This window comes from Copadichromis virginalis, linkage group LG9, assembly GCF_057382275.1.
Source record: "Copadichromis virginalis isolate Kocher_CV1m ecotype Utaka linkage group LG9, C_Virginalis_male_GT1.1, whole genome shotgun sequence".
NCBI classification, from domain to species: Eukaryota; Metazoa; Chordata; class Actinopteri; order Cichliformes; family Cichlidae; genus Copadichromis; species Copadichromis virginalis.
Genome location: NC_140626.1, coordinates 5,093,683 through 5,121,653, shown reverse-complemented (window position 1 = coordinate 5,121,653; position 27,971 = coordinate 5,093,683). Strand labels below are relative to the sequence as shown.

Below are 27,971 nucleotides of genomic sequence, written 5' to 3'. Positions count from 1 at the left end.
CAAATTACTGAACTCTGTCATCATTTTAGGTGGGGGAACTTGCACAATCGATGGCTGACTAAATACTTTTTTGCCCCACTGTATTTTGTGCCCGGAGACGAATAACAAATTTGAGAAAATCAGTTTATCACGGCGGACAGTGACTAGCCGTGTAGAACTAATAGATGAAGATATCACCAGCATATTAAACAAAAAGGCGAAGTCATTCACTTTTTATTCTTTAGCACTGGATGAAAGCAACGATGTCAAAGACACTGCTCAGCTCCTCATTTTTATCCGAGGAATCAACAAAACTTTTGAAATAACGGAGGAGTTTTTGACAATGGAGTCTCTGAAAGGACAAACACGGGGAGAGGACTTGTTTGAACGAGTGTCTGCTGCCATCGAAAACATGAAGCTTCCCTGGAGTAAGCTTGTTAACGTCACCACAGATGGATCTCCGAATTTAACGGGAAAAAACGTTGGCCTGCTCAGGAGAATCCAGAATAAAGTGAAAGATGAAAACCCTGACCAGGATGTCATTTTCCTCCACTGCATCCTCCACCAGGAATCTCTATGTAAATCGGTGTTACAGCTGAATCATGTTGTGAATCCTGTGGTGAAACTCGTCAACTTCAGCACCGTCAGTTCATTGCGTTCCTGGAGGAAACTGATGCGGATCACCAGGACCTGCTTTATCACTCCTGTGTTCGCTGGTTGAGTTTGGGCGAAGTGTTTCAACGAGTGTGGGAGCTCAGAGAGGAGATTGGCGTGTTTTTGGAGCGGCAGGGGAAGACTGATGAATTTCCTGAGCTGAGCAACAACAGCTGGATGTGTGACTTTGCGTTTGCTACGGACGTATTTTCACACTTGAATGAGCTCAACGTGAAACTGCAGGGGAAGGAGCTGTTTGTGCATGACATGCACACAAACGTGAAAGCCTTCAAATCCAAGCTGGCTTTATTCTCTAGGCAGATTTTGAACAAGTCATTCACTCATTTTCCTACACTAGCCACGCTGAAAGAGGCCGGAGCAAAAGTAAAGAAATACAGTGAGTCACTGGATGCACTGCACGGAGAATTCTGCCGTCGGTTTTTGGATTTCGATAAAATTGACAAGTCACTCCAATTGGTGGCCTTTCCTCTGTCACAAGACCCTGAAACAGCTCCAGAGGAGCTTCAGCTCGAACTCATCGACCTTCAGTCCGACCCTGCCTTAAAAGAGAAGTTCAGCTCTCTGAAACTAAATGACTTCTATGCTTCACTCAATGATGCCGCGTTTCCAAATCTAAGGCGAAAAGCGCAGATGATGTTGGCTTTGTTCGGCTCTACCTTCGTGTGTGAACGGACATTCAGCGTCATGAACATCAACATCAACAAAGCCAGCCACAGATCCAAGTTAACAGACCTACACCTCAGATCCATCCTGAGAATCGCCACAACAAAACTAACTCCAGACTTTGATGCGCTGGCTAAAAAAGGAGACCAACAACACTGCTCCCATTAAAATGTGTGTCTCTCCGTGATACGCACGTTGTTAAAATGAACAGTGCGCGCAGATCAAATATAACGCTTCACAGACTGACTTGCTGCAATTGTTTTGTTCTTGCACTGGTCGTTGTTGACTTTTGGCACCGGGGAAACAAATTGAATAAAAGGAACAGGTCAAGTACATCTGCATCTCCTACCATTTTTGAGAAAAAAAAAAAAGAGAGAGTCAGAAGGAGAGTGATGGTGATATCCTGAAGGATAACAGAACCTTCAGTGCTTTAAAATAAAAATGTTCATTTATTTGATTTTCAGTGTTTAAAGACTCATTTCGAAGTCAGAGATTTTATTGTAACGCTTTTCTTCATTTTCATTGGAAATTAAAGCACATGTTTTCTCCATATCCCAAGATGTGTATTTTTCCCCCAATGAGGTGATGTTTTCAAAGCATGCCCTCTATCTGATCCTGTTCCGGCCCCTTTGTCAAATGTTAGAACTCAATGTGGCCCACGAATCTAAAAGTTTGCCCACCCCTGATCTAGCAGAGTGTGTTGTCATGTTTTAGTTGCATGTATCTTTTAACTCCTAATTTCAGCAGGGCAACTAAGGGTCTGAAACAAAGTCACTTGATATCTACCCCTTTAGAACTCTTTATAATGACTGTTAACAGGAGTTTAGCTTAAGCAGAGTTCAGCTAACAGGAAGGTTTAACTGACAGGTGAGATGCAATTCTCCATTTCACAGTGCAGTATTTATGGCTCAATGAGTGCAAAATAATAACACTTGAAGTTTGCAAAGCAAAAGTAGTTTTATAGGAGAAGTTGAGTGTTTTTCAGATGAAAATGGAGCAACAGTTGATTAAAAAACACTTGCCATCTGTACAGAATAAAAATATTGTGCTTTGGGATTATGTTTCAATTCATAGAGTAGGGAAAATTGCACAACCTAAACTGAACAAAACTGAAAAACTCTGAGGATATCTAACATAGCTCATGTGTGCAATACAGCATTTATTTGTAACTCACAACCTGCGTTATATACACAACCTAAAGGAAAGGAAAAGTAGCAATAATAGAATTCAAAAGATTCAAATCCAAAGTAGTTGTTGGCCGAACTCCCTATTGAAGACCCAAGAAGCATTGATAAAAGACAGCCTGCTATTTTTACAACCAAATACAGCAGCAGTATAATGCAGTGAGGCAGGGCTGCTTGATTAGGTCATGATGACCTCCTTCTGGATATAACCCAACAATGATGGGTCACTGCACACCACCCTGCACAGCTGCGTAGGATCATTTCTTTAGTGTTAGTTGTGACGTCTTCCAGATGCACTTCAAAATCTGCTGAACTGACTCTGAATTATTACGCTCTAGTCCCCCCAGAATCTGGTGATCAAGCCACGTACAAAACAGCACAGAGATTGTTATTCATACATTATTGATTTGCTGTTGTGCTGCTTTCCATTGTTTCGTGTGGGATTTCCAAAGCCATTTTTCAGTTTGCTTATCTGAGAGAACACAAACAATAAGGGAAGGCACATGTACCATAGATATGATTCTATCAGGTAAAAGAAAAGATCAGCCACACTATCAGCACTGCACCATGTTCATATGAAATCTCTGAAGCAACATCTTGTAGTCATCATAGTCCTTCATAAGTTATAAAGACTGCCAGTTGTGTCCAGTAAATCGGAGGTTTGCCCAAAATTTAATTTCATTTTTTTTCTTTTACATGGAAACCACAATACAAGAAGAAGAAAAACAAAAACCTTTTTTTTTTATCTGCTGGTCAATTTGGAGAGTCTGGCAAAAAGAAAAAACTAGCAAAATACATATTTAGGGCTTAGTTTAATTAGACAGTTCACATGTATATTTACCGATTGAGTCCATGTTCTCACTGTGTTTGTGTCCATTCTCTACCCATGCTCCAGTATATGTGCACAAAATCAAAGTAAGTGTTAAATTAAGCTTAAATTATGTTTTATTTTACTTGGAGGATGTTCATTCATTTATTTATTTATTGTAAGTAAGATTTAAATACTGTAGCAAAAGATGACGGTACTCCTAGTTGGCTGTGTCTAAAATTTAGAGCTAAATGGACTGATTCTTATATAGCGCTTTTCTACTCTTCCAGAGTACTCAAAGCGCTCTATACAACATGCCTCATTCACCCATTCACTTCTAAACACAAGTGCAAACTAATCTACATTCACCCACAGCCACACTCCGATGAACGCATCGGAGGGCAGTTTTGGGGTTAGTATCTTGCCCAAGGACACTTGACATGCAGATTGGGGAAGTCTAGGATCAAACCACCAACCTTCCGATCAGTAGCTGATCTGCTCTACCACCTGAGCCACAGCCACCACAGCCACAGCTAGTAAAAGTAAAATAGGAAACTTATAACTTATAACTTATAACACCATGAGACCGGACAGTGTGCGCACCGCGGATGACGTCAGTGCGCACACTGTGTCTGAGGAGGATGTGCGGAGGTGCTTCAGGAAGGTGAACGCACGCAAAGCTACTGGTCCGGACGGGATTCCCGGCCGCGTCCTCAAGTCATGCGCGGCTCAGCTGGCTGGAGTGTTCACACACATCTTCAACCTTTCCCTCTCTCTGTCTGTAGTCCCAGCCTGCTTCAAAATGGCCACCATCGTCCCTGTACCCAAATCCTCCACCATCTCCTCATTGAACGACTGGCGACCTGTAGCCCTGACCCCCATCGTAAGCAAATGCTTCGAGAAGCTGGTCAGGGACTTCATCTGCTCTGCACTACCCGACTCACTGGACCCTCTACAGTTCGCATACCGCCACAACAGGTCCACTGATGATGCCATAGCCCTGACACTACATACTGCCCTGTCACACCTGGAGAAGAGAGACACGTATGTGAGGATGCTGTTTGTAGATTACAGCTCAGCATTCAATACCATCGTTCCCTCGAAGCTGGACAGGAAACTGCAGGATCTAGGACTGAGCAGCTCCCTCTGCAGCTGGATCCTTAGCTTCCTGTCTGACAGACGCCAAGTGGTCAGACTGGGCAGCATCACCTCATCCCCCGTCACACTGAACACTGGTGCTCCACAGGGGTGTGTACTGAGCCCTCTCCTGTACTCACTCTACACCTACGACTGCACGGCGACTAACAACTCCAACATCATTGTGAAGTTTGCGGACGACACTACAGTGGTGGATCTTATCACCAACGGTGATGAGACGGCTTACAGGGAGGAGGTCAGCGCCCTGACCCACTGGTGTCAAGACAACCATCTCACCCTCAACGTCGCAAAGACAAAGGAGTTGATAGTGGACTTCCGGAGGTGCAGAGAAGTACACACCCCCATCACCATCAACGGCGCTGCTGTGGAGAGAGTGAGCAGCTTCCGGTTCCTTGGAGTACATCTGGCTGAGGATCTTACGTGGTCAGTACACACAAACAAAACAGTGAAGAAGGCGCAGCAGCGCCTCTTCTTTCTCAGGAGACTGAAAAGATTCGGCATGAGCCCCTGCATCCTCAGGACCTTCTATCACTGTGCCATTGAGAGCATCCTCACTGGATGCATCACCACTTGGTATGGCAACAGCACCGCCTACAACTGCAAAGCTCTCCAACGAGTAGTGCGGTGCTCTGAACGGATAATTGGAGGTGAGCTTCCCTCCCTCCAAGACATCTACAGGAAGCGGTGCCTGAGGAAAGCGGGGAGGATCATCAAGGACTCCAGTCACCCCAGCCATAAACTGTTCAGACTGCTTCCATCAGGAAGGAGGTTCTGCAGCATCCGGTCCTGAACCAGCAGACTGAGAGACAGCTTCTTCCATCAGGCCATCAGACTGCTGAACACTTCATAGACACCTCAGCTTCACTACTGGAACTTTAACATTATGCACTCCATACTGTACAGTAACGCCACTGTTTTGCACATGTCTCACTCTGTATATTTTATTTTATATATTTTATTTATTGTTTACTCTATTTAATTTGTAAAATATGTGTACACACACACACACACACACACACACACACACACACACACACAGGTAGAAAAATATTTAGTATACACATCCAGAAATGCATATACTATTATATATTGTACATATATTTATTAGTTTCAGATGTAGCCATTCTTGTATTTTGCTTGTTTACATTATTGTATTTTGCACAACTCTGTTGCTTGTGAAGCTCGCACACAAGAATTTCACTCACATGTGCTGTACCAATGTACCTGCACATGTGATGTGACAATAAAAGTGATTTGATTTGATTTGATTATAAAAGGAAAACGTGGATGGCTAGACTGAAGAAATCAAGCATCAGGACAGAAAACCCTGAGCAATATGGCTTAACAGTAAAAAAAAATACACAACACAGAGATATAAATAAGTCATTTTTTTGTGACAGAATCATAAGAAATGGGTGGAATGGAAAAGTCAAAAGAAAACCTGTAATAACACCCAAGCAAATATCCATCCATCCTTTTTTCCACTTATCTAGTAAAAGTCTATTTTTGTCCCTGTTGGCAGACAGGGACAAAATTATTAGAGCTAAATGTAATCATGTCATCCTTTGAGGGTCACAAAGGTACAAATGTGGCTCGCTGTAGCTCGTTAGATAGAGCAAGTTATCTAGTAGTTGGAAGGTTGGTAGTTAAATCTCTCAATGTTCCAGTCTGCAACCAACTGAAAGTTGCTCTCTGGTGTGTTCACTGGTGTGTGGACACATCAGATATGTGAGACCACTTTTTTATAAAATAACAGTGAAATTGGATAACACCTCCCACCCACTCCATGACATGTTGGTCAGTCACAGGAGCTCGTTCAGTGAGAGACTGAGATTACCGAAAAGCACCACTGAACGACACAGGAAATCATTCCTGCCTGTGGCCATCTCCCTGTACAACGCATCCACTTAACACACTGTTTGCTGCTACAGCTACACATGTTTCTTTTCCAACTATTTATTTATAAGTGACTTATGTATGTATGTATGTATATATATGTATATATTGTACTATTCTTAGTTAGCGTATTGTCTGTCTTGTCTTAATGTTGGTTTAAAATGGAGCACTGTAACAAAAAATAATTTCCCCCAGGGATCAATAAAGTATTCTGATTCTGATTCTGATTCTGAAATAGGTAAAATCTTAACTGTAATTTTAGAACATGATTCTTGTTTTCTAAATGATGATGCTGATCGGAGTTAAAAATGATGTGGGCATACCTTGCCAAGGACAATTGCTATCATATGAGGATGTACTGTCCGTCCGTTATTCACGTGTAGCATTTAGTTTCTAAACACCAAGATAGTAGCACTTTGAGCCTTTACACTGGGATCTACTAACCGAGTGACATAACGTTAGTGCATTTATCTTTACATGGGTTTTATGGTCCAAAGAAGCTATACAAATTAACTTGTCTTGTTAATGTGCTTTTGATGATTTATTTTCTCACCCTCTTGTCCTCCATTTCATAATGGCATTGTATCCCCAGATAACAGTAATATGTGTGGGAATTGTATCTAAAGTACAACAGTTATCTCCTCCCAACAGTGCCAGTCACTTTGAAAGACTGTATAAATCTGCAGTACTTGCATATGAGTCTGTCACCTTCTTGCATGCACTGGGTGCAGGATTGTTTCCATTTGTTCCATTCCTAACCCTGAAATGATGTAAGCAATCCACATAGTACGGGAAAACAACACCGTCTGCAGCAATTATTCTCATAACCTCACAGATTCCTTCAGCTTTTTTGTGAGCTGTTTTTCACTTTCAAACTAACCTTGCCAGCAAGCATACTAAAGGTAAAGTCTGTGCTCCTGTGCTATTTTTAGAAAACAACAAAGGAAGAGCATTTGCGAATTATTATTGTTGTTGTTTTGTGTTCTGCTGTGCATTTTAATTGATGAGCAGAGGGGAAAATGTAAGAAGTCTCTAATAACACAACTGAACATACACATATATAGAGAGAATACACAAAAAGAGCTTTAGCTTATTATTTCATTTCACCATCGCTGTAGCTAAAAGCACTTTCTTCCACTTCCTGTGATCGTTTGCTTGACAAGGTCACTGTGTCTTTACATGTCATTTGGAATCATCTATCTAAAGAGGGAAGCTTTGGAGAAAAAGGTTTCCAGGGGAGATTTTGAGTCGTCTGAATTCTGTACATAGTGTTTAAAGCAATACATGATGCCACTTTGAGTTTTCCCTTTTTCCATCCTCCAAAGTCGAAGTAACTGCAGAATGAATCATGTGGAAACATAATGAGTGAAAGTATCTAAGCTTGCGGAGACCTTTTTGCTGGTTTCTTGGTGCATGCTGAGATAGAATAGACCCATATTGAATACTTTTCATTTTGTCCTACTTAACCTAACACAACACTTCTCATTTTGCCAAAATGTTTTTGGCTCGGTGAAACAGTGATGTGAAATATTGATTCCAGGCCAGTGAAGCAGCCAGGTTCAGTGAGGCAGGGAGGTGATTCACCACAGCACCTCCACAGGGAGCTCAAACTGGCTTCATGCCAGTTCTATCTATTGCTGCTGATCCCTTGCTGGCTGACCGTCTCTTTGACTCGCTTGCTTATTTGTCCGTGGGCTCCAGTATATAACTTGCTTTCTGATTTGCTTGTTGACTGATAGACTCTCTAACTGACTCATAGACTGCCCAAGCCATAGTTAGATTCTTAGCTAACATGACTGTGTAAATGCCATTAAAATGCAGCTTGATTGTTCAGCTGTGATGAGTCTAAATGTGGTAACACAGTCTAAGGAATAAAGCTTCTAAATGACCATCCACAACATCTAAAACGACCACACCAGGATGACCACACACTACAAGTGTTTCTTTAACCATTTAGCCACTGAAAAGGGGAATAAACAGCTAATGAGGGCGTGGGGATATTTTATTCTGATGGGTTCTTACCCAAACATACTTGGTCTCAGCTTCTATCAGCATTGTTCCTGTTATATGCCTTGTGGAAATGACTAATCCAAATCTGATGCCCATCTAAATTTGACACCTTTCACAGTATTTGTCAGTGTTAATCGGTGTCTTGTCTAGTCTCGTGTTTTTTGTATTACTTTTCCCTGGAACACTCTCTCACAGTCTGTTCTCTAAAACCTAAAAGAAGAAATATGGATTGGATCAACTGGTCCCTAAATGCAATTGACACCCCTTTCTCAACGAGAAGTTTGGGCTCGGGTGAGCCTGAGTGCTGAAGATATCTACCTATTCATTCATTCTCATTCTTTATTTATTTGTCACATGTAGTTATAGCTAGTACAACATACAGTGAAATGTTTTTCCTGGCTAAAAAATACTCCCCCCGACTGTGAGAAACATACTAGAAAAACTTTTACCTAAACTAAGGAGTAAGAATCATATATAAAAATGTAAAAGTGTATAATATCCTGTATAATATATATAAAAAAGTGTAACAGGTGTAACAGCCATGTGTTTGTGATTATAAGTATATCCATAATCGTGCAAAGTATTGCACTGTAATGATTTGAAAAACTATAAAAATATACATATTTACATAAGTACAAATGTATATAATATGATAAGATAAGATAAGGTTCAGGAAAGAAGAAAGTAAAGTGCAAATTATGTACTATGTGTGAGATTGTCCAGCATATTATCCGGTTTGCGTTTTTGGTTGAGGAGTCTCACTGTTTGTGGGTAGAAACTCCTCCTGAACCTTTCTGTTCTTGTTTTCAGGCTACAGAGGCGTTTCCCTGACCTCAGCAGCCTGAACAGTTTATGGGCGGGATGGCTGGAGTCCCTAGTGATCCTGATGGCCCGGGATCTGCACCTTTCAGCGTAGATGTCCTGCAGTGCTGGTACAGGTGTTCACATAGTGCGTTCAGCTGTGCGCACAACCCTCTGCAGGGCTTTCTGTTGCTGTACTGTGCAGTTTCCGTACCACACCATGATGTTGTTGCACAAAATGCTCTCAATGACACCAGTGTAGAATCTCCTCTGTATATTCTTGGAGATCTTAAACCTCTTTAGACGCCTCAGGTGATAGAGGCGCTGTCTGCCTTTACTAATAAGGAATTCCGTATGTGTGCTCCAAGTGAGGTCCTCGTTGATGTGAACACCGAGGTATTTGAAGTTGGAGACTCTCTCCACGGGGGTTCCATTGATCTGAATTGGGGTGTGAGTTTTCTCACCTCTCTGTCTTCTAAAGTCGATCACCATCTCCTTTGTTTTGCTGATGTTCAAGGAGAGGTGATTTGCCTCACACCACTTTGCTAGTCCATCCACCTCACTCCGGTAGGCCCTCTCGTCATTCCTGGAGATGAGTCCCACCACCACTGTGTCGTCAGCAAACTTCACAATGGAATTAGTGGGGTGTCTGGCCGTGCAGTCCGCGGTGTAAAGGGAGTAGAGAAGGGGGCTCAGTACACATCCCTGGGGAGCCCCTATGTTCAGTGAGAGTGTATGGGAGTACACATCCCCTATTCTCACTGACTGTGGCCTCGCGGTCAGGAAGCTATAAATCCACCTGCACAAAGATGTACTACATCCCAGATCTTGGAGGTTACCCGAAAGGGTGTGGGGCACTATGGTGTTGAAAGCTGAGCTGTAATCTATGAACAGCATTCTCACATAATTTCCACATCCCTCATCTAGATGGCTCAGTGTGGTATGCAGGACCTGTGCTACAGCGTCTCCGGTAGATCTATTTGTCCGATATGCAAACTGCAGTGAGTCGAAGTCAGGAGGGAGGAAGGAACTGATGAAGGGTTTCATGAGCCTCTCAAAACCGTTCATCACTACAGATGTTAGGGCTACTGGGCGATAATCATTTAGACTGGCTGGGCGAGTGTTCTTCGGGATCGGAACAATCACTGATGTTTTAAAGCAGGTGGGGACTACCTGCTGGGCCAGAGAGGCATTGAAGATGCTGGTGAAAACTGTGGTCAGCTGATCTGCACATACTCTTAGCACACGTCCCGGTATGCTATCTGGTCCCGCTGCCTTCCTGCAGTTTGTTGCCCTCAGAGCTTTCCTCACATCATGCTCAGAGAGTATCAGTGGTGCTGGTTCAGCAGTGGGAGCGAGTGCATTCGGAACCATGGTAACAGGAACCATGGTAACAGGGTTCTGGCTGATCGGAGCTGGCTTGGTCCTGACTTATTGAAGAATTAAGAAAGCAGAACCGGCTGTTCAAACCCCCACAAGGCTGCCCGCTGGGATTGGAACGATGGGAGAGGCGTGAGTTTCTCAAAATGGGCTCATTGAGTCAGCACGGATAAGATCTTGGAGAGGCTATGGCTGCTGTGAATACTCAGGATACATGGATACTGGATACGTCTCGGAAGGGCTCGCTCGGAATAACATCTCTGGGCGCAAATTGGATGACATCTCGGGGAGGCACATTGCCGTGAGTTCTCAGAATCGGCTCCTTGAGCACAAGAAATGACAACATCACAGAACGCAAGTATGGCGAAGCTTGCGGCTATCCAACGGGAGATTGAGAGACCAGTGTTGGACTGTAGAACTGCTTTGAAATTCAAATGAGCTGTTCGCACTAAAGTAAAAACCACCATCACTTATGCGGAGACCCCTTTGGTGCCAGCTGCGGTCGCAAGGCTGGAGCTGAACAACAACACCCTGATAACGACTGTGTTGAGTCTGTTCCTTCCCATTCCCTACAAGGCCACCTGGGTTGGCTGGAAGACTGTTTACTTAGCCTGGCAGGGTGAAGGACACTGTCTCAGCTGAACTCTGGACACACACACACATACATATACACTGATATGCACACACTCATCCCCCCCTCCCTTTCCAAACGCCTTCGACGCTTATTCCCTTCCGATGCTGACGGTGGATCAAGGAGACCAGCGCACGCACCCCCGGATGTACTGTCTAAATCAGCTGTCTCTCACCCTTTACTCACCCCTGTTGCTTGTCATGTGTTTCTTTGGTGTATTAAGAGTTTTTTCATGTGCAGAGGTGTTTTTTTCTGTTCTCAAACTGATCTCCCTGTTGGAGCTCAGTCTGGGAGGAGTTATTTTTTTCTCCTTATCCTTCCTCATGTGGTGCATGTTCCATTGTTATACCTCTCTGACCTGTCTCCCCAATGTGATGTTTGTGTAATGTATGTATGGTCGGAGGGTAAGATGGCGCCGCCATTGCGTGCAATAGGTCGGCAGCCTTATGAAATTTCCCCTTGTGGGACTAATAAAGGTATATCAAATCAAATAAAATCAATACAAATAAATACTTACAAATCATTTTTCATTCAAAATGTGTGGAATTTCCTAACAGGCGACCGTGGCTCAGGGGTTTGGGAATCGCATCTGTAACCGGAAGGTCGCCGGTTCGATCCCAGGGCTCTCTGTCCTGGTCGTTGTGTCCCTGGGCAAGACACTTTACCCTACTTGCCTACTGGTCTTGGCCAGAGGGGCCGATGGCGCGATATGGCAGCCTCGCTTCTGTCAGTCTGCCCCAGGGCAGCTGTGGCTACAACTGTAGCTGCCTCCACCAGTGTATGAATGTGAGAGTGAATGAATAGTGGCATTGTAAAGCGCTTTGGGTGCCTTGAAAAGCGCTATATAAATCCAATCCATTATTATTATTCCTTACGTCCAGTTTATCAAATGTTTTATTATTTCTTCTGGGCCTTGATGTAGCCTCTCAGTCAGTGGATGAAGAACCACTGTTCATCAAAAACAGTGGTTTTACAAATGTTACTTGTTTTACAAAGTAGTTTTATTTTCTAAAAGTTTGATGTTTTCTCATAACCGTAATATGGCTTTTGCTCAAATTGTGTCTTTACAATCATTCTAAACTATTTTTTGAAATCTTGTAATCTTTTAAATAAATTCAAAGAGTTGATTGGTTTATGGAGGGCTAAAAGTACAAAATTGATATGAATAAATACATCATCAAATAAGTAAAGAATTAAAGGTGTCATTAATTAAATAAAAGTGGAAATAATTTATTAAATGCATAATTAAGTAACACGTATCATTAACTCATAATTAACTTATTTAAAAAAGCATATTTATTTATATTCATGGTCCCTGTGCTTCAGTACATCATGAATAGTGATGTTGACCGACAGTCGGGTATCCCTGAATGTATTTTGAATTAAATCTCGTGCAGAAATGATGAAGCAAAGCAAGTAACATTTTGAAATCCGACTGTTTCAGTGTCACCAAACACACCTTTTTCTTTAAGGCATGAATGTAGTGGCATAATCTTCAAATATCTGGTTGTCAAGAGCCTAATGGCAAAACTACTCCAACATTTTTGGAGACGTCAGGTCCCAATAACAACCACTGGACCAGCATATCGATGTTGTTCTTGGACATCAGGAAGAATGATGTTAAGCCTACTCTAGAAATATTTAAATTATCAGTTTTCAATTCCATTCAAATACTTTATTGTCCCACAAAGGGAAATTAGTTTAGCAGCAGGGCAACAATAAGAGTAAACAAAACTATAATAAAAAGCCACAAGACAGTTATTTGCCATTAAGGAGACGGGTTGCAGCAGGGATGAATGGACTTTTGGACTTCCTCACAGGTACTCTAAAACGACGGCCAAAGGGCAACAAGTCAAACTCACTGCGAAGTGGATGGTTAAAACAATTACTAATAACACGAGCCTTCCTCAGCACACGTTTGTTATAAATGGACCAAAGTGCCGACGCCAACGGGATTTTGCTGGCAGTTTTTACCAAAAGTCCCAACTGATTCTGGAAATCTACTAAAATTCAATTAATTAATAAATAACACAATCTATGTGGGTTTTTTCTTCTGTGAGCAGTAAGACTAATGTATACATCTATAATGTCTTTAAGAGACTTCTACTGAACAGTTGCTTAATCAGTGATATTTAAGTTAATATACTGGTGTACAGTTCTTTACCACCTTCTTCCAAATCAATACAGGTTGTATAACCTTTGATGATAATTTGACAGTAATGGGCCTTTTATAGCTGAGCATCTTGCCAGAGAATTTTAAAGGAGCGTAGACTATTAGGTGTATTATGTGCTTTTTATTATTAAAAAAAGAAAAAACTGGCAACAACACCCAGGCCTGGATCAAACTTGGTACAGTTACACTTTGGAGTTTCAAAGAAAGCACGGATACAGTTATTTATTACTAACAATTTGGTACCACAAGAAATGCCTTAAGAACGTGTAACTTCAAAGAAACAATAGAATGTAAAGGCTTTTAATTGTAAACAGAAATGAAGATGAAAATTACCGGAAAGGTGAGGCAACAATTTACCTCAAAGGAAAGAATGGCCATATTCATATTCATTCGTATTCATGATCATATTTCTCTGGATGTAACAAGCAAATGTCTGGAAGGATTCGCCACTCTGTGCCATCTGTGACCATCCTTCACCCTCTGTTAATTCTGTAGTATAGTAAAGGCGCACCAGGTACCAAATAAAACCTTGAAAACTGATAAATTTTAAACCCTGTGATGATCATTATGAAATGTGTGAATATGTTAAGTTTGAGTTACACAGACAACAACGGCATTCGTTTGTGAACTATCCTCATCCATGCAGTTTCCATATACACTGTGTGCTGTTGATGCATTTCATTTATCTGGCTGTTCCAGTTGAGAGTGACATCACTCTTGGGGTGACTACTTTGTTGCACTGCACAAAAAAAGGAAGCAACCAAACTCATGAATAGAACCCAGTCATTGTTGTAGGTGTGGCTTGTTTAACGAGTCACATTGTAACAGTAGTAATACAGAATGAAAGTTTTAGTTTGCTAATGTTGTTGGTGCACTGTTGCCATCTTGGACTGTTGTGTCACTGTGCTCCAACAGGAACAAGTGCTCCAGTTGAAAATTCTTCATTTCAACTTCAGATATAAGTCCATCCTCAGAAGACTGGGCTCCAGATTCAAGTAGGAACCAGCAAGTATGTGGGAACAAACTTGGTACTGAGGAACACACACTGCAAGAAACATTTCTGGACTGAAGCAACGGCTTTAACTAGAAAACTGGGCTGTGTGTAGTCCATCAGGTTTGATCCAGACTGAGGCCAGTATAGCTGTCCTTTATGGACCACTTGCAATCCTAATATATGCATGTACGATCACATCCCACCCAGCACCCTTACTTTGGTTTTAACAAATCAGTAGATGTCAGTATAAGCCCTTTCAATGCAGAAAATAACAAAGCTGTAGCTGAAAATTGAAAATGCCACAGCTGAAGTATCATTTAAAACAAATACGTTTACATTCATCCACCGTGAATTTTCAGTGGTGCTCAGGACCGGGCTTTGCCTCCTGCTGAGCATTCACACATAGCAGACAGATTTAGATGCACCCACAAGACAAGTAAGGAAGAACCCACATTAGATTAATGAACCTGAAGCGACACACTGCCATTGCATGTGAGTGCCTGAGCAATAGAAATGCAGCCACGAACAGCAGTCGTGCTGTTCCCAACCACCTACTGGAATGATGACTCACTGGTGTTCTTTCCTTAGACATACGCAGTTGAGGCAGTTTAAAAAAATATGGTAGTTCTTTAAAACAAGGTCAGTGATTTTTTTTCTCTTTTTTTTGGATGAATGCTTATGCAATCAAACTGAGTCCATATTTGTTTTTACCTCCGTGCGGGAACAAGGCTGGCCTCAGGGGCAGAGGGACAAGTCTGGCTTGGGGGACATTTTTCTTTCCTTTTTTCCCCTGCTCCGGTCACCTCTGAGCTTTGACAGAACAACACTGCCAGGAACGATGGAGGCCGAGTTGTGATCTAACAACAGCTGACACACTGGTGGGGAGTAGCTGTGAACAAACCACTCTGCTACTGCAGCCGCTCCACCAGCCTCAGTCTCATTCTCCCATCTGGAAAGCGCCTCATTGTTTACAGATGCAGCAATGCGGAAAAGGAAAATATCTGCACTCTCCCAGGTTTAATTTCATCTCAGCCCATTTGCCTATTGTGGCTCATCTGCCTCAAACCTGAGCGTGGCTGTAATAGAACTCTGTCGCCCTTAGCTGTACCACCTCTCTGCCGCTCAGAGAAGGGGGCTAAGGCTGCCTGAGCAGCCACAGAGAGGCATTTATCAGTGTCAGACACACCACACAGAGGACTCACTGCAACACAGTTGTCAGCATAATTTGGCTGCCTCATAATCTCAGGCTCTGCAGCCCTGGGGATTATTCAACTTTTTACCTCTATTCAGTGGCAAGTAATATCTTTCTGTGTTTCGCTACACGGTGCAGAGGGCTATCTGAGCCCAGAGCAGGGTCCACTTTGTGTTTGAAATGTCTGCCCAGTGGAGAAATGATTGGCATTTAGAGATGAGGAGCAGCGCAATTATAACATAGTCGGATAGTCAAAAAAAAAGAGAGAGAGAAAATTAATATAAAACCACATGAGGGAAAATTGAGAGGAGGTTACTACAGAGGCGCCTGCGGTTTCAATGGTGACGTATGAGTTTCCTCGATTGTACACACTGAAGTGAAAATGATAAATCAACACCCGTGCAAAATATGCTGATTTAATATCACAATCATTTTGTTAAAGCCTTTTTTAAGTAAACTCTACCAGAAAAAACCCTAAAAAGACACTCAAAGCAACTTAACAGGTAGGTTTGCTCAGGTAACCATCCTCTTTTGGTCAGCAACAAACAGGCAGGGTTAATAGGTGGTTATATATAGTGATACGCTATGAGAGACTGCTTTTTGGGTCGCCTACCTTCTCTCCCTCTCACTAACATGTCATGGTTGGCGGCTGGTGTCCAGCTGATCGACAGAGCCAGAAATCTTCTTTTGATTAGGTTCACCCGTGGTTGGCATGTCTAATGGGATATGCTGGATGAAATATCTGGCTGACTTTTATCAACCCTTACTCAGAAGTGTAAATTATTTACAATCTATAAAATTTCAGCAACAGAGGTGACTGAAGAGAAATTCTATTGGCTGTGATTGGCTGCTGTGTGTTATCTCTTACTCTCACTTGGGTTTTCTTCACTTTTGTCTAACTGCTTCAGTGGAAACTCAGCTGACCTCAACATCACTATTCTCCGGGAGCTCAATGCAGATGTTTAGGCATGACATGGTACACAAAGATTTTCAGCGTCACTATACTTAAAGAAAAGAGGTAGAGTTGATATTCTTAGCCATAATATTATATTACACCTAAATGAAAGTAATTGTAATTTCGAGCTGGTTTATGTAGCATTATAATAACATTTAAGCATCTTTTAAAATATCCAGCATTATGCAGTTCAATGGCGAATCTTTTTGTGGGTAAAAAATTAATTATGGTGAAACTATATGTTGTGATTAGCCCTAATGTTGTCTCTGTGTTTGTGTTTTATATCGCTATGGGCTGGTGAGGATGTAAAAAAACATGAAATGCTATATGTTGGAATGATTATAACAATTAACTGATATTGCAGTGACTATAATAAATCTGTAAAAGAATTCAATACAGCTTTGGCTGGCCTGTGACACTAAGCTGTGTAGTCACAGAGCCTGCAGCTTGGAGCCTACAGCGAGGAGACACTCTGTAAGAAGGTGTGTGTGTGGGGAGGTGGAGACCCCCAAGGAGTCCTGCCTGGAGACTTTAGGCTGCTTATGAACATTTCTTAAACACAGCTGGGGGCTGGGTTATATAGTGCCTTAGACATTAACAGTAAAGTCTTTAAATGATTTTGAAAACTTACAGGTGTTCACTGAAAAGAATGCAAGAGTAGAAAGTGTTCTTATCTCCTAGAATTAGTTAAAAGCCTAAAGCAACATTTTGGGGATGTTAGAGGGAGGTGATTGACTTGTAGCTGGCTACTGAGAAAAGACAAATATAACATGCTACATGAGATTAAATAAATCACACTCTGCTTCAATACGTGCTTACTAAAAATATGAAAATTTAAAACACTGGTCTTCTGCAGTACAGTGAGTTTGTGTATGTTTTTTTCTTCTTCTTTTTACTTTGCCATGGCCTTTTGCACAATTTTGTGCATTAAAAACATTGGCGCTAGACAACTGACTGCTAACAAAGTTTTGCTAATAATTAGCTATTATGCTAGTCAATTCATTAGCTTAGTATCTACCAATTCAGTTCATTCAAACCAATCATGTCACTTTTGTGGAGCAAAAGAGAAGCTTTAATTGCTTGCTCTGAATTCACCAAAGTAGACACATAATGCTAAATATTTGCTTAGATGAATTTGGATTTCTCAAGCAGGCGTTAATGCTGCAAATGTTGTCAGTCTTTAGCCTTCAGGGGAAGCTAGCAGCTTTGTGAAAAGGCTCATAGTAATCAATGGTGTATTTTTAGTTGGCACACATACAGTATTTTAAGTCATGTAGTTTTAGTAGTCATGTTGAGCTATTACAGCTGTGCTGGTGTTTTTCCTACTTCACTGAGAGCACGTTAGTTCTTAAAACTGAAGTCGATTGTAAGCTCAGTTGCTGAATAACCTCATTCTAAGTTCTATCCTTGGTAATCTTGAATTTTAACCAAGCAGACTTTTTAAGCAAAGTAGGTGACTCACAAATGTGTCAAGAGCATTGCAAATCAGGATTTCATGGTGGTAGTGAAAACATAAGTGATGGGAGGGTTTTTTGTGTGTTCCACAGTTTTTTATGTAACGCTCCCTGTGGGCCTTACCTGAGCCGGGGTTGTGTTTAGCTGTATTGGAGGATGTGTGAGAGGTGGAAGTTGAGACCACCCTCTGGTCTGAACTCATGTCCTGCCCCAGTGATGAGCTGGACTTTCTTGGCTTCTTGTTTTTCAGGTGCCGTAGGGAGTTCTTCTCAGGAGGTGGCAGTGGTCGTTGGGGCCTGGACGTGGCGTTGACCTTCAACCAGGCTTGGGCCTTGTACTCCACAATCTCTCCGTAGTTAGCTCGTGTCACACGGCACTCGTATAGACCTTCATCGTTCTTGCTGACTCTGGAGATCTGCAGCTTGTGTGAGATGTCATTGCCCTGGACTTTCACAGTCTGTTAGAGTAATTAAAAAAGACTGTCACAACATTTGATGGCATGATGAATACCACAAGTTGCTTGCACAACACATAACTCTCACACTCTGGGTTTTCCCCAAAATTTGACATGAACATATCCTAATTTTACTTTTCGAATGTGGAAATAATAAGATTAAAAAAATAAAATCACAAATTCAGTGTCATTTATTCTAATAAACTGTACTTTTTTTATATAGTTTATTTTTGTACCCATTCTGTCAAACAAACTGATTTGTTTGACAGTACGCTTTATTTCACGACCATCCATTTTCCTAAGGTTGATGGTAAATAATTAAGCGCCAAGGACGAAAACATCTGTCAAGTCTACGAACCACTCTAAAACCCACAAATGTGCATTTGTTAATAAGGGGTGAAGGAGTGATTCTGTACGGCTCTGAGAGCAGGGCAGCAAAGTCAGCCAAGCGCGTTAATCACGGCAGTTCAACTAGTCGTATGGGTGGCACACATGACAGGCAGATTCTTGCTCAGCTCATTTCACAACCCTCTTTCTCCTTATACTGACGTATAATTTTTATATACTTTTAAAGGACAGACATATCGCTATGTTCTCTCAATCAAGACAAAAAAGCACTTCAGATTAGGATTGAGGTAAAAGCTTTTTTCTTGGTTAAATATTGAAAACATCAGTATACTGTGGTCCGTGTTTCAATTCATGGTTAACATGGACGAGTACACACACTTTCGGTATGAACATTTTGTAATTTTGCAGACTGAGTTTAATGAAAAACGTTTTTATGTTGATGAAAAACAATTTTGGTGGCATCTAAGAGAAGCGGTTTTATATGCTGGTAAAAGCGTAGAGCTTTGTGCAGGCACATGTAAATTTTCCATCTTCTGATTCACATGACATTATCACAAAGAAAAAAAAACACTGTCAAGTTCATTATGGGACTGGACATCATTTGTATAGATGGGATAGAGTATGTTTCTTTGTTGGCTTTAGGGAGAACGTCACAATGGAAAATAGCCTCTGGGAAAAAGATGACATTTTTACTTCAGTGCTAACAAAAAGGTAAATCAAAGACTAAATGCCATCCCTACAACCAATCTGTTCTGAAAGCACTGCAACAGAAAAAAGAACAACACTGCTACATCTGTTGCTACATTTCTATGCTTCAGTCCCAGTACAGGGATGAACAGGATGGTATCGCTGTTTTTGTGTTGCTGTTTTATTTTAAGAATGACACAAACTCAGTCTTATGCTACAATCAGCTTAATTGGGTATTTTAGAAATGTTATTGTGGCAGTTTTGCTTCAGAAGCTGTGCCTGCGCTAAATATTAACAATCAAAATTGTCGGCCATGACACCTTTTCACAGGACGCAAATGTATACTTGCATGCAGTCAGCAGACATTAACAAAACTTCAAATATACTTACTAACACTGACACTGTATGGGGAAACATAACATGTTCGGGTCACAGATTCTCTGTGTAGTTATACTGGCTCAACCTTCTTGTTTGAGACTTTTTTTGTATTCCAGTTCTCAATTTGAGACTCATAATTTGAGTACCTTTTTCTCTGATTGGCTGCTTCTTAAACAGGCCACTTGGATGCCTGAGCTTTTGACTCACTTTCACATAAAATGACCCCATAATTTGACACTTTGCCAACTTCTACCATAAGTATTAACCACTACACATAAGAGCACACACATACTTCAGAGTATGTATATGACAGAATGTAAGAAGAGACATAATAAGTTCCCTTTAATAATAACACATTAATTACTGAAATGAAAGAATATTTAAATACTCGTCTTCTGCTAGAAGACTGTCATACAGGCAAGGACCGTGTATAACACAGAAAATCACTGACCCAATTTCTAAGAAACCAGCATCTACAAACTTCGCTTGATCGTAAATCTGTCACTTTCCATTACACATGCCTGCCTGAGTGTCTGAGGGCTCCAATGAGGTCATTTAGAGGAAGGCTGTGTGGTGCACTGGGCACAGAAGGCGCATACAGAGTGTCAGGAAAAGGGGCGGAATAGTTGGTGGAGCATGAGCGCAGGGAGGGAACCACTTTGACAGTAATAATACACTGCCACTGATTTCACTGATTAGCTCCTTTCTCTGGTTGAAGGTGTATTATTCGAGAAAATCAGCTGCTGTTGTGTTTGCTCGGAATGAAACACTGCCAACTTTGGTCACGACGGCACATGGCCGAGAAGCAATGGCCTACGTGATGTGTTCTTGTACTTACACTTATTTTCGTCCCCTCGTCATCAGGATCGGGCTCTTGTATCATCTCCATCTGGAAATGCAGAGAAAGAGAAAGGGAGCATGAGCAAAGTATAGAAACCTGCCACTTTCAGGACATGTTTAGAGATACATTTTATGCGAGTCCAGTGTCAGAAACCCTAAAACCAACTCTGACAGTCCTACGACAACCTTGAGAGACGGCATGATCTATGCACCGAAGGCTATAAATCTTTCAAAACCACATCAACACACAGCGTACGGACTGAGTGACTGCATCGCTACTGTTCTGTCTTTAAAAGTAAATGCCACTCTTGCCACGGTTTCTGATTTATTTTTAGATTTTCTGAGTGCTTCTGTGGAGAAATTAAAGAGAGCTTCCAGATGCTGCTGTGAATTTAGTGGGAAAAGAAAACAAAAGCGGTTCAAACGAGGATGATGTGTAACAAATGAACAGCTTCCTGAGACAAATCACACCTCAAAACCTCTATCAGCTTCTGCAGTGAAAAGTAATACCGCCTAGGAAAACTTATGACGAATAATAAAATGTCAGACAGCCGAGAATAACTTTTCACAATGGCACAAAAAACAGTGAACAGCAGTGTGGCTCCTGGGCTTACAAAATGCCTCTGTTTGAGCATAATTCTAGCATGGTGGCAAGCACTAAGCCTACAGCCTACATCATGGACTGAGCATTGATTTTAGAGGCTATAATTTATTTATCCCACATCGGATGCCAAATGGATGCGTGCCTGGAAAAAAAAAGAAGCAAATAAAAAAAGAAAAGCCTGCTGACTACAAAGCTGAGGAGGAGCAAGAGCTGCACAATACAGAATGAGTTTCTCCAGAGGACATAGAAGCTATTGGCTCCACGGTTCAGACAAAAAATGAAGGGCAGGAGGACTGAGGGATAAGATGGCTACTTATAAGCATTTGCTGCAGAGAGCGTTCCTTCAAGTGCTGTAATTACCTCAGAGGAACCAGGGCGCTTTTCTCTAGAGGATGTGCAGTAGACAGGTGATTAATGAGAAGAATTAGGAGCCATAGCTTTCTCTGCCTGCATGTATGCACGGCTCCTACATTGTGACTTCACAGATAGACTTGGCATGCTCTATTGTAACAAGAAGATGTCTTTAACGACGAGGCACGATTAATTGTCCTCAGCCTCAATGTTGGGACTGGTTCAAGTCATCAATTTCAGCCCCTGCTTTTTACAAACCACTATAACGGTGGTTATATGGGCTGCGTGTGCAGTCTATATATGTCACCTGAGGAAGATCAAGTCAGACTGTGAGCAGAAGAAAAAGGCTCTGCTCTGCCATACCAGGGAGGCTGCTGTGTTCAGGAAACATGGTGGATGAAGAATGATTTAATGACTTCTCCAATATTTGATCGTGGAATCTCCTGTAGGGATAATAGACTCAAAGTTGAATTCTGTAACTATGTAATGTAAAATCACTTCTTCCTTGTTTTAATTTGTATCCCTTGTTGGGGATATCCATATTCTCATTGTTCCACTTTCTAGAATTATTACTTAATGTCCAATATTAGCTACCAGCCTAACCACTCATCAGCAAATTTCCATGTCCTGTCTGTCTTGTCTCAGCCCTGTTTTTCATCATTCTGCCTTTGTCATCCACTCACCTCTGCTGAACACGTGGACACTGCATCCTTCAAACTAATAAGTACAGTGATCACCCAACTTTTTATCAGGGGTTCGTTTAAGACTCTGCGTCTCTGATAGTATGGCACTATGGAATTGGCAACTTGCACATCGGGAAACGTATCAGTGCTGAAAGACTAGCTTCAATTAATTTCAAATAAACATGGGCTTTTAGCTCATCCATCTCTGCATAAAAATCTATGTCACAAAGTGTGGACATAAAATGATTGCTATGAAATTTTAGCTTCATATACTTCAAATAATTTTATGACGTTTCAAGCCATTTTTCACACACTGAAACCTGAAGCAGTGTTTAAACATGAATATCTCAAAAACTATTAAAGATAAAACCTGGAAACTTTCACTGGCCTTTCTTATGATCAAAATTAAAATATGTGAAATATGGGGGCCAGTAGATTAAAAATGTCTGATAACTGGCTACTTAAAATATGAAAAAGTCCAGCACTCCTGCAAAGTCCCATATTTGAGCACACACTAATAATAACACCACTTGCTTCTAGCAGAGCTATGTTTATAAAGTGACTTTTGACCTTTACACAGTTCTAAAAAAATGTTTACAATGCATTTCATATTCACCTGTTCTCATACACAGTAGATAAATCATGGCATGTTGTTACCAGCCATCCAGAGACACTTGAAATTCACAGCCGAGGACACTCTGGCATGTGGCAGGGCCAAGCATTAAACACCAACCCAGAAAATCAAGTTTTCAAAATGTAAAATTTTAACTCAAGCCACAGTCTTTTTTGAAACCTCACCTCTTTTGGTGCTCAGCTCTTTTTTGTTTAAACCAAACCAAACAGAAGCGATGGAACGAAAAATGAAAGGATAAACATTCACACAGCGTCTCGTGCGGCTTTTCTTCTGATGGTTTCTAAAGTTAAAGCTAATAAACTGTTCCTGACTGCCTTCATTCCTCTTGCCTCGTTTGAACTGTTTAACATCCACACACAGTATAATCATCAGATATAAATTAGCAATAAGTCTGACAGTGTGATCAGTCTTATCCTCTGTAAATAGGAAAGCCACAGATTAGGATGAGTAGATTTTGACAACTGTAAGGTTTTTACCCAGGCGCAGGAGTTGAAAAGACATACCATATGAAACATTTTCTTTTGGAGCTCATTTTAAATTGAAAGTTAACTTACAGTTTTAACTTGACTTTACGAGCTTGAAGTATTACACAGTGAAAGCACAATTATACAGCAGGGGTTTCTGCTATGGCTAAATTCAAAAGGCCAGTGTTTCAGAGGACTAATAATACTGAACCATGTCATTTCTCTATTTTTAAAATAATTCTGTTATTGTTATGCTAAGAAAACTAGCATTTTTAGAAATATTATGTGGAAAATCACTTGCAAATGGAGACATTTTGACAAAAACGTAAAATTTCATAGTTAGCCTAATAATTTTGTCCTCATCTGTACATGAGTCAGTCTAGCTTGATTGGTAATACCAGTTCTTACAGACACCTTTCCCTCCACACTGAACTATGTAAAAATAAATAAATAATTTTAAAAGGATTTCAGATTTTGTGTTCTTGGCACATTGAGATATGATGAATAGCACCTTAATGTCTGCAGTTTCAATAATAAGATAAGATAAGATAAGATAAGATAAGATAGAACTTTATTAATCCCTCGGGTGGGTTCCTCTGGGAAATTCGATTTCCAAAAAAGCACAGCACCGACAGAAGTTACAGAGTTATACACACACACATATATATAAATACAGAGACAATATAAATAAAATATACGAAGGGGATAAATAGAATAAATAGGAATAAAAATAATGTGCAAACAGCCACTTTAAACAGATATGTAAAAAAACGTTGTTATATGGCACTGACAAATCTCACAAGGTAAACATTGTGACTATTATAAATATATATATATATATCACTAATGGTTATTTTGGCTTTCACTGCTACTTCTTGCAGAATACAAGGACTTCCCATGGTCTCTGGTATTGTAAATACGAGCTCATATATTATATTTATGTAGAACCAATAATGCATTTCAAAGGATTCTTTTTTTTAAATGTACAAAAACACTTTGAACAAAGCCACAGATGTGAACATGTACTGCTACAGAATTTCATCAGGATTAGAGAATTGCATGCATGTTTGGCTTTATATAAACTGTGTAACATCGTAAGAAGACAGCATCACAATCCAAAGACTGATCACAGAAAACAGAACCATCTTCTTTGACTTTGTTTGGGAGAATAAAAGAAATGACAAAAATCTTTTTATGCATCTTTTTTATTTGTTTTCAGGACAATACATCTCTGCACTGACTCTTGGTCAACTGAATGTGCTGTCCTTGTTCACATATTAAGAAAAATCTATGTCTGGGTTCACCCCATCTTTCAGATATTTTGAAATATTTTATCCAAACTGACTTACTTTATGAGCGTGAACCCATTAGTCACCCAGTGCTGTACAAGTGCAATTAAGTAATTGTGACATAATTAATGTCCAATATCAATTCAGAATCCCTGCATTTATCACCTGCTGTAAAAAGACATTTGTCTGGCACTAAGATGTTGCTGTGCATGTCAAATAAAAGGAAACCTTTCAAAGAGATTAACTATCTGTGCTGCCTTTAACTGTTTCAACTTATCTGAATGTCTACCTGACAGATGTTCTCTGAAGTAAGTTTCCAGCCTGACAGCAATGCAAAAGTTTTCCCTGACACTGTCGGGATAAACCTCAATTATTTTCCCATTTATATTTCATTTCTTTCACATGGGTGCCTTCTGAGCCAAAGCCGCGGTCATTCACGAGTATCTCAATTTCAATCGCTTGTCTTTTTATTGCAAAACCCTTCCACCATGACACTCTGCCATTCTTCATGCAAATCTCAAATTGACTTCTTGTAAAATGTGCTCTGCAATTATTGTGCATCAAAGAAGCTTCATTGACTTTTTGAAACTAAATTAATGTCACATGAAGAAAAATGGTCATCATTTAAAGCGAAATACAGACTAGCCCACCCATCGCTGCGGCTGTGATTGCATTGCACCTCTTACTATGATGGGACAATATCTCATTTTAGAGCCCTGACCCTGCATGATAGACATGCACCCGCAAAGAAAACATATTCAGGCAACAAAATATTAAATGAGTTTACCCAGCAATCATAAGCTTTACAAACACAAACAATCTAAGAAGGTTAAACTCAGGTCGTGGACTTCATATGACATATTAAACCCTTTAATCTCAGGCTATACCACATGCTGTGGGGAAAAGCCTCTCATAACCAGTCTGCAATTTATAACTACAGCTTAGAAGTAGTATTGAAATACACAGAAAAATAGCCCTAAACCGATCTTTATATATGACATTAAAGTACAACATATCACCTAAATGCTTCTGTGATGTATATCCAGTCACTCTTATGAGTAAAGCCACTTTTCTTAATCAGCAGGGAATGTCACTCTTGCTAAGTCATTATGCTAATAATTACCTCACAATTACTTCAAGACTGTTCAAAACTAGTTAAACTTCATGTAAAACAACAGCTCTCCCCACCTGAAAAAGTAGTCAAGTATGCTGTTGGTGCAAGCTGAACTACAGTCCCAAGTTAAGCAACATTTAGCATTCTTGTTATTAAATGTGCACTGGTGATAAGTTCTGAATAGGCAGAACTTGTCACCACTGTAAGTGAAAATCAACAAAAAGTGAAACTAAATATGTGAAAGCATCTGTACATGCTAGCTCTCTGACATACCTAGCCTTAGCTAAATTGACACAGTGTGTGTGCTGTTGGTGCTTTTTGCACTTTTATTGGATTATGTAATAAATAATTTGTGGTATAGCTATTCCAAATAAGGCATGCTTAAGTTTTACTGTGTATAATTCTAGTATTTTGTTTTTTTCTGGGATGGATGTTGTGTGTGCTCAAAAGCACCTTTACAGTTTATTGATGCAGCTTACGAACTTCATTTTTCCTGCTTGCTTCTTCATCAGCAGACATTGTAAAAATGGTAAATAAATATTAATATAGCATTTTTTTTGTCACAAAGCATTTTCACAACACAAGCTGCATTCAAGACATTTTACTTTTACACCAGTGGATGCATCAGTACACATGTGGACTGGACTAGTAGAGGACCCGATCTACTTTCGAGCCACAGCTTCACTACTGCATACAACTGACTTCTTCCGACGCCTACGCGAACACCTTTAACGATCCCTTATGTGTCAGGAGTATTGGAACAACTGAGGTTGAAGCTCACTAAACACTGTGACTCTGTGGCTTTTCAACCCCAAAACATGCTACATCAAAGATTGGTCCACACTAATGATTGGGTCCCTGCCACAAACACAGTAATATAGTGTATATGGAAGTGCTAAGGTGACTGCTGTGAATTATACATCAGATAAAACATCCTCTGACTAAGTGGATGGCACAACACAGAAGAGTTACCTCACCAGTCCAGGACTGTGCGTCTACAGTCTCATGGCCACACTAACAGTGATGAGGATACGCAAATCCTGGACAGGAAGCAACACTGGTTTGAGCGAGGAATCACGTAATTTACTTGGAAGAACTGTGTAAGGGTCCAAAGGATATATTGCTCACCATAATACTGTAACTGGAGCCACAGCACAACTCTCTGTGAATAGTCTTCATGGCTATTGATCAACAGTGATGATAATTTGTACATCAATGATCATTAAATGATTATAAAACCGACCTCACAGCTTTCAACATGCAAATGTAGTCTTTATAACGTCGAGGAAACCTGCAGTGGATTAGTGACACAAAACATTTCACCCATGGAAAACACGACATTCAGATGAACCAACTCAACTCTCTGGCATCTGAGCAATATTCCCACCAAGGTAGGACTGAAAATCCGTAAGATACAATGACACATCCATTGTGTCATTGTATCTTACATGCCTGTCTTTTTGCTGTTTTGTGCTAATCACAAGTGCCTTGCAAAGTGACTAGTGGTCGACTGTATGTAAAATAAATAGGGGTGCATATGACTCATAAGCTCAGCATTTCTGATCTATCGATTGGTGTCTACAATAAGCACATTTTTCTTTCCTTCCTGGAAGAAGATACGATGATCTGGATTTGATTTATCTGGTCTTTTGTACATCTGTAAATACTGCCCCCCTCCCAAAAAACAAGCAAAAAATATATAATGATGGAAGAATTCTCAAACATGTTTGCTGTATTTCAAATATCCTCATGCTTTAAAAGCTATAATAACACTCTCTGACTGAGTTCGATCCATTCTGTTTGTGTTAAATGTGTCTTTCGTAATATGACTGACTAAATGTGCACAATGTGACATAATGTCAGGGTATTTCCTATGCTGCACCACTGGAGAAGGATAGAAAATGTATCAAAGACCCGAAAGAGCAAGGCTTTCTTTGTAGAGCCGCCATTTGCACTGACGTTCAATAATGATACAGGGAGAAATCCATCATGGACTGGAGATGATAGAAAAGTCTCTTCAATGACAGCGACAGGAAATACACAAGCATTCAATGGAGCAACATGAGGATATGTTTTGTGTAACACAAACAGAATTCACACTTTGGAACTAATAATACGCCCTTGCACTAGGGCTGTTCGATATAACGATATATATCAGGATATGAGATTTT

The 27,971-nt window shown here is 40.6% G+C and overlaps 1 protein-coding gene and 1 pseudogene across 1 annotated transcript in view; one reads left to right on the top strand and one right to left on the bottom strand.

The window, feature by feature from the left end:
- vstm2a (V-set and transmembrane domain containing 2A) overlaps positions 1 to 27,971 on the bottom strand; it is a 110,298-nt gene that overhangs the window by 10,897 nt on the left and 71,430 nt on the right. The window contains exons 3-4 of the mRNA XM_085467473.1: positions 20,660 to 20,710; positions 18,078 to 18,411 (exon numbers count right to left, since the gene is read on the bottom strand). Coding sequence (XP_085323599.1) covers positions 18,078 to 18,411; positions 20,660 to 20,710 — 385 coding nt within the window. The remainder of the gene's footprint in view (positions 1 to 18,077; positions 18,412 to 20,659; positions 20,711 to 27,971) is intronic.
- On the top strand, positions 323 to 1,485 carry LOC146701158 (general transcription factor II-I repeat domain-containing protein 2A-like; annotated as a pseudogene).